Source organism: Nicotiana attenuata, unplaced genomic scaffold (assembly GCF_001879085.1).
Source record: "Nicotiana attenuata strain UT unplaced genomic scaffold, NIATTr2, whole genome shotgun sequence".
Lineage (NCBI taxonomy): Eukaryota > Viridiplantae > Streptophyta > Magnoliopsida > Solanales > Solanaceae > Nicotiana > Nicotiana attenuata.
Window position 1 is genome coordinate 12,171 of NW_017673995.1, and position 7,494 is coordinate 19,664.

A 7,494-nucleotide genomic window follows, 5' to 3' on the forward strand; every position below is an offset into this window, starting at 1 on the left:
AAACAAGTTAGTTTTTCTAACATGAGGGGGAGACATGATAAACAGTTGAGTAAAATGTTATGTGGAAATGAATTATCACTTGTACATCTAGATCCTCGAATAAGATAATATGAACTTGAAGTTCATAAAAGGATAATTCAGTTGCAATATATTGCAAAGCATGCCAGACGCATTTGCTGACCCAAAGAAAGTAACTATATTCTCATTGCAAATGCTCCTATTCAGTCCTAGAAGGATAAAATCTATGGTACGCTTGAAGCGTATAGACAAGTCGGTTTCAAATAAACTTCTTGATAAAGAAGATGAGCAAATGATCTAAATGATCATAATAAAGGAGGCAAGTGATCTAGAAGATCACATGACATAACACTTCATAAAATCTCATGAGAGATTCAGGCACCTGAATATATGAATGAAGAGATCTCTATGTTATGTCTTTATGAAAAATAAGGAGGTTGGAACCGATATAAAATGTTTGTCGACGACATCTATAATAGCGCTAAATATATATATGAGGATCTTAAGTCTGAAGAAACAATTCAAGTAGAATTTGGTTTCATATGAAGACATGTAGTTTTGGACATGTAGTTCAAACACTTGAAAGTATAAAGTCAATGATATGTGCAATCAGTTTTCGGTATCTTATATGTCTAGCATGACATGAAAACTTGATATGCATCTAAAGTCTATTATATGGCTTATATGACTTAACAATCCGTGAAGGATTTAAATTGCTTAAAGCATATAGAATTCATGGTCATGAAGTACTACATCCTCAGTACAATTTGTGCACAAATGTATCTTGCTATAATTATATGCATGATAATATGATAGCAAGAGTTTTCACCTCTATGTGAAGATATTGAATTGACGATTCCAACAAGATCATATGAAGACAATACATCTATTAGGGATGATGATTTCAAGGTGAAACAAATTCGTTCAAGTTAATATGGCTGACTTGTTTATCAAATCTCTACCAAAGATCTTTTGAAGATGGTGCACAAGATTGGAATGCAAATGTTTAAAGATGTGAATTGATGCTCTCATCAGGGGGAGTTAATACGCGTTGTACTCTTTTTCCCTTACAAGGTTTTGTCCCACTAGGTTTTTCTTGCAAGGTTTTTAACGAGGCAACCAAAAGGCGTATTATTAGATATGTATACTCTTTTTCCTTCTCTAGAATTTTTTTCCCACTGGATTTTATTTTAGTTAAGGTTTTAACGAGGCACATTATCTGTTGAATAGACATTCAAGGGGGAGTGTTATAAATAAAATTATATTTATGGTGAATGTCTATATTTAGAGAGATTCTAGGGTTCATTGCTTGGTGGCTAAGTCACCCTCTCCCTATAAATATAGGGTTCTATTCTATTGTAACTCATCCCAAATCAATAAGAATTCTCTCCCTCTACTTTTCTCTGCAATACTCTTCTTCTTCTTTTACTGTTTTATAACAAATTATTATTATTATTATTATTATTATTATTATTATTATTATTATTATTATTATTATTATGCATTCTTATCACTTAATAATGACTAAATAAAAATATCACGTGCTAGTAACTAAGTTTAAGTCTTACCGATGCTCCTTGGGAGAAATTCAAAAATAATCAGATTTACAAGTGGTCGTTCAAAAATAGCTTAGTTTTAAAAGTAATCGGCATCTAGACACTTTTCATGTAAAGATAAATGTGAGCATAAACACTGTTCAAAACCCAAAAAATACGCCAGTATATTATGCTGGAGTTCCAGCATAAGTATACTTGAATTCCAGCATATTATACTGGAGTTCCAGGATAAGTATGCTGGAGCTCCCGCATAGTATGATGGAGTTCCAGCATAAGTACACCAAAACTCCAGCATAATATACTGGAGTTCCAGCAAAGTATACCGGTTCAGTATAATATGTTGGAAGTTCATACACAAGTACTCGAATCTCCAGTATATTATGCTGGAACTTTTCGTGTGTTGGAGTTCCAGCATAATATACTGGAAATTCATACACAGGTGCACCGAACTCCAGTATATTATGCTGGACCGGTCTCTTTTGCAGCAAAATAGTGGTTATTTTTCATTGACTTGGTAAACGCTGACTATTTTTGAATGATCAGTCCGAAAACTGGCTAGACAGTGCTATTTTAACATGCTCCTTGCCAAAGATCTTTTTTACGCTTTGGCTAGTGAAAACAAATTAAATTTAAACATAATGTTTAAATGAGATAATGCACGATTCAACAAATTATTGTTCATTGTTAAACACGCCCAACTACCTACTCATTAGTCCCCACACCTCATTTCATTCTTCTCCTCTCTCTCTCTCTCTCTCTCTCTGCTTAAGCCTTCACTCACCAGTTGTTGTTAGTTTGGTGAAACCCACCCAATTCATTCTTGTCCCTTAAGCTAATTTATTTCAGATCCTTTTACTTATACACCCACCAAGCGTTTGTATTTTTTCTAGAGCTATCTATTGTAATCCTTCGTTTGAATTGTAAAGAAAGAGAACATGGCAAGGAAGAAGATCAGAGAGTATGATTCCAAGAGGCTTCTCAAGGAGCATTTGAAACGCCTTGCTGGCATCGATCTTCAGATCTGCTCTGCTCAAGTAACTCTCTTTTTCCTTTTTACTATTCCTATACTATGTTATTGATCTCCTTACTGTCGAATTGTAATGTAATTTTCGGTGATTAGTTTCTTTATTGGTATTTGCAAATGGGGTTTGATCTGTGCGTGTTTTCTTTTTCTTGTTGTATGACCACTTAAGCTCGAATCTGCTTTCCGACCGTTAAAGTTGAATTATTTACTCGTCGTTATGATCAACAGATTGCATTTGTGAAGTTCTCTTCTGGGTCATTGTCCTTTGCCACTATCCCAACTCTTACTCTATTAGACTTGCTCCAACAAAATATTTTTCTTCATAATGAAATAGCTCTTTATCTTGCAAAGTACATCTGATACAGCTGCAGAAGTTGAAAGTTCATTACTGTAGAAGATAATATACTAAGTGAATTGGATTTTGCAATTTTCATTTGTATCAATCATCTTCCCAACAACAGAAAATTTTAGATTCGTGATGAATCCCTTCCCATTCTAGATGTACAACGCTTCTTTCTTTCTTTCTTTTTAAAAAAAATTTTAACATCATATCTCAGATCATTTTCCTAGCCAGAGTTCTCATGCAGAATTATTTGGTTTTTGATAGGTGACAGAATCTACAGATTTTACTGAGTTAACAAACCAAGAACCATGGCTCTCATCGACAAAGTTGGTTGTAAAACCAGACATGCTGTTTGGGAAGCGTGGAAAGAGTGGCTTGGTCGCATTAAATCTGGATCTAGCAGCAGTTGCCGAGTTTGTCAAAGCACGACTTGGGGTGGAGGTGAGCTGAGGTTTTAAGTGTTTTGAAATCTGTTACTTCTTATTGTCTTATAGTCATCTCACACGTCAATTCATTTTTAGGTTGAAATGGGTGGCTGCAAGGCACCTATAACAACATTTATTGTTGAACCATTTGTTCCCCATGACCAAGAATATTACCTTTCCATAGTCTCTGAAAGGTTGGGGTGCACTATTAGCTTTTCAGAATGTGGAGGCATTGAGATTGAAGAGAACTGGGACAAGGTTAGTTGGTACAGAAAGTTTACTCTTTTTGCTCGTCTAACAACTACTATTTGTTAGTTTTTCTTTTAAAAATGTAACAACCAGATTTTATTTATTTCTTTAATATACAGGTCAAGACAATATTCCTTCCAACAGAAAAACCTATGACCCTAGAGGCGTGTGCTCCACTGATTGCTACTCTGCCCTTGGAGGTGATCTAAAATTTTAATTAACTTTTGTTTTATCCTTTTATTTTCCTTTTAGAATTAGTCACTTGTCTCGATTAAGCCAACATGAGTCTGGTTGTAATAGGGAGAAAGGTTTTCTAAAACGCGAGGTCGTCGATAACAACCCCTAGAAAGCTTGCTATTGTATTGTGCATTGTTGGTAATTCTTGAGGATAGTTATTATAGGTTGTATTATTGTGTATCTATCATTTCCGATATTCATTCTGTGAGGGAAATTGTTTATATATTGGTCTACTTATTGCTGGACTATCACTTCTGTACTAATAAGTATTTTGACTTCAAAGATTAAAGCATTTGACTACTAACATCTCATCTACCTTCATGATACTTGAGCTAAGTTTCTGGTTGACTCAGGTACGGGGAACGATTGGCAATTTCCTAATGGGTGTTTTTAATGTGTTTCAAGGTATGCCATGCTTTACGATGATTAGATGTTTCTTACATGCATTTGTGTTCTACTTTTCTCTTTCTTTTATCTTTTGGTGCTATGTTTTAGATAAGTGCCAGTGACTTTATGAGGAAAACGTAATTTTGTTTATTGTTATAAGCAGATGAAGAGGAAATTAAAGTTCCTTCTGGTTTATGTTAAACTAGACCTGTTCTTGATAGCTAGTTTTCTCATTATATTGAAATAGATTTTGTTGACACCATTATTCTCTAATTTTATCTCATTGATTATACAACATTGTTGCTTTGTCATTGATATTCCCCAGATCTCGATTTTAGTTTCATAGAGATGAACCCTTTTACGCTTGTAAATGGGGATCCATACCCATTGGATATGAGGGGAGAGTTGGACGACACAGCGGCCTTCAAAAATTTTAAGAAGTATGTGTTTTCACTAGCTTTCCGCATGTTGAAGTGCCTATTCTTGTATTACTTTTTTCCCCTCTTAGGAAGGTGTCTAGAAGAAGAAAAATGGTGATCTTTTAATTCCAGATTTATATAACAGTGTCTCATCCCTCTATGGCTTTTCAGGTGGGGAAGCATTGAGTTTCCTCTGCCCTTTGGAAGAGTTTTGAGCCCTACTGAAAGCTTCATTCACTCTTTGGATGAGAAAGTAAGTTCAATTATTCGTCTTCATCCAATGGTGTTCTGAGGCCAGAGTTATCAGATTGACTTGTATATTCTTGTCCAAATGATTTCGTTAGAGAAAAACATTATCTTGGATTTACTGTCGTGAACCTATCCTGTATACTGAACTACTGGAGCAAGGCTCCATTATAATCCAAGAAAGTTGTGTCCTTAACGATGTTGAATGGTTTATCTGTGATACTTTTCCGTTATTCAACATTTATTCTGTGCTGAGGGCATGGTACTATATGGACTTGCGTGCTGGGGGTGGGTAGGGTTCGGGTTTTATGAGATCCTGTTTTAAAATTTTCTGTCTTGAATGTTTATGAAGGTAGAAAAGATCTATTCTTAAACCTTGGCGGCAGGCTATCATCCCTGCCCGCCTGTAAATTTGTTAATATGTGGACATTGACTGTACAAGCTGTTAAAAAACATTAGATATGGTTTGATCCCCGTTGTTATACAGTATTTTGAACTACTTGACTATCATGCTTTTCGGTAAATTTTAAGCTTTCTGCCTTTCTAATGATCCTTGCTCTTATGGAATGGAGCATAATATCTGCTGTCTTTCCGTTAGTTATGTTTTATCTTGATATCTTGCAGACTAGTGCCTCCTTAAAATTCACAGTTTTGAACCCAAAAGGCCGTATCTGGACAATGGTGGCTGGAGGTGGTGCAAGCGTTATATATGCTGATACAGTAAGTATATTCAGAACTTATGATGCAACACCTTGATGCGGGGAAGCATTATCTCTCTTGTCATTATTCCTCTTGCATGCAATGTCAATTCTGATAGTCTCTGTTTATATACTCTGTTTTTGATATCTTAATCAGGTAGGGGATTTAGGTTATGCCTCTGAGCTTGGTAACTATGCCGAGTATAGTGGGGCTCCAAATGAAGAGGAGGTTCTGCAATATGCTCGAGTGGTTCTAGATGTATGAACTTGACTGCTCTCTCTTTCCTGGTCAACATGCCCATGTGGCGTTCATCATATTTTAACTTAACCAGTGTCCACTTTGATGCTTTTGTAGTGTGCTACTGCAAATCCTGATGGCCGTAAGAGAGCTCTCATTGTTGGAGGTGGTATTGCTAACTTCACCGATGTTGCTGCTACTTTCAATGGGATTATTCGGGCTCTCAGGGAGAAGGTTGGCTGTGCATTACCATTTAGACTGCAGGTTGTTTAGTTTTCCTATAGATAAAAGGCAGTAAAACTATATTATCCTTTTAAACTGAACAGGAAGCCAAGCTAAAGGCAGCTAGAATGCACATCTATGTACGGAGAGGTGGTCCAAATTATCAGACTGGACTAGCCAAAATGCGTGCCCTGGGAGAGGAACTTGGAGTTCCCCTTGAGGTATAAAATCAGTCTTTGTTGGCCAAAATATTTTTTCCCTCCTTTATTATAGGATTACTACAACAGTCCCTGAATTTCGATTATAGCACATAATCCTTTTAACAAATTTTAATGCGCGTCACAAAAACTTGTCATCTAATGGAAAACTAACAATGGAACACTGCAACCATTAAGGTGAAAGTTCCACATAAAATCTTGTGCTTGTAATAAAAATTAAATGACTAAAGAATCAAGTCTTTGGCGCTTGTTGCTCAGTATTTCGACCCATCAGAAGGTCCTGAAAATGGATGTTCGAGAAATTTTTTTGTGTCAATGAAATTTGAGGATTAAAGCTCATTAACCTTATTAGACAAAAAGAAAGGGATATAAATCTGCATCTGTGCTGTCATCTGAATTTGCCTTTATTTGATTCTAGGGATTCTATTTTCCTTATAGAATCTTCCCAACCACTCACTCATTTTTTCTGAAGTTTGGGGTTGTCCATCTAGACTACAACAGGTTTCCAGTTTGAGTATAGGAATGTCAACTAATTGCGCTGATAAAGGTATAGGATCTGTGATCCGTATAATTTATGAACGCGCAAAGGCGCCCTTACCTGTATTGTAAATACAATATGTACCTACTTCAAATTTTCAGATAGGATAGGAGAAAAGTAAGAGATGAGTATAATTGGTGTTGATTTTGCTATTGCAGGTTTATGGACCAGAGGCTACAATGACTGGCATTTGCAAACGGGCAATTGATTGCATTATGTCTGAAGCTTAGATGATGTTTACTTTTGATTCATTCATTCAACAATTCCAAGCACAATATGAATTTGGTGTATTCTTCATTAGTGACCAAGTCATGATCCGCAAATCAGAATACTTTTGTTGCACTCTTGAAATTTCCTGCAATTAAAAAGAAACTTTTTTGGATTTTCATTGGCCTGTGATTATAGGTCCTGCAGTTTGGACTATTTGGAGCATTGACCCGCCCCAAATAGTTTGGATAAAGAAAGCTTTTCGATAATGTAAAAATTTTGTAAGCTTTTTCTTAAAAAATCAAAACACTAGGACTCCTTCTGTGCTTCATGGGTATGTTTCTTTTTTTTTTTTTTTAAAAAAAAAAAAAAAATCTTTCCTTTATTGTATCCACAAGGGATTGACCCCTCCAGTGTTTCAGCCCTCAGTAATATTAATATTTAATGCCGTTTTGCTTTGGTAGGTGGT

General features: G+C 35.7%; 1 protein-coding gene across 1 annotated transcript; it reads left to right on the forward strand.

Annotated features, from left to right (window-relative positions):
- The first annotated feature begins 2,266 nt into the window (after positions 1-2,266).
- Positions 2,267-7,206, forward strand: LOC109217782 (ATP-citrate synthase alpha chain protein 2). The gene is made up of 12 exons (XM_019382047.1): positions 2,267-2,608; positions 3,206-3,382; positions 3,463-3,624; positions 3,735-3,815; positions 4,206-4,257; positions 4,565-4,679; positions 4,830-4,911; positions 5,529-5,624; positions 5,760-5,861; positions 5,958-6,074; positions 6,167-6,283; positions 6,977-7,206. The coding sequence occupies exons 1-12, from the start codon at positions 2,510-2,512 to the stop codon at positions 7,046-7,048; spliced, it is 1,272 nt and encodes a 423-aa protein (XP_019237592.1). The 5' UTR covers positions 2,267-2,509; the 3' UTR covers positions 7,049-7,206.
- The last annotated feature ends 288 nt before the right edge of the window (positions 7,207-7,494 follow it).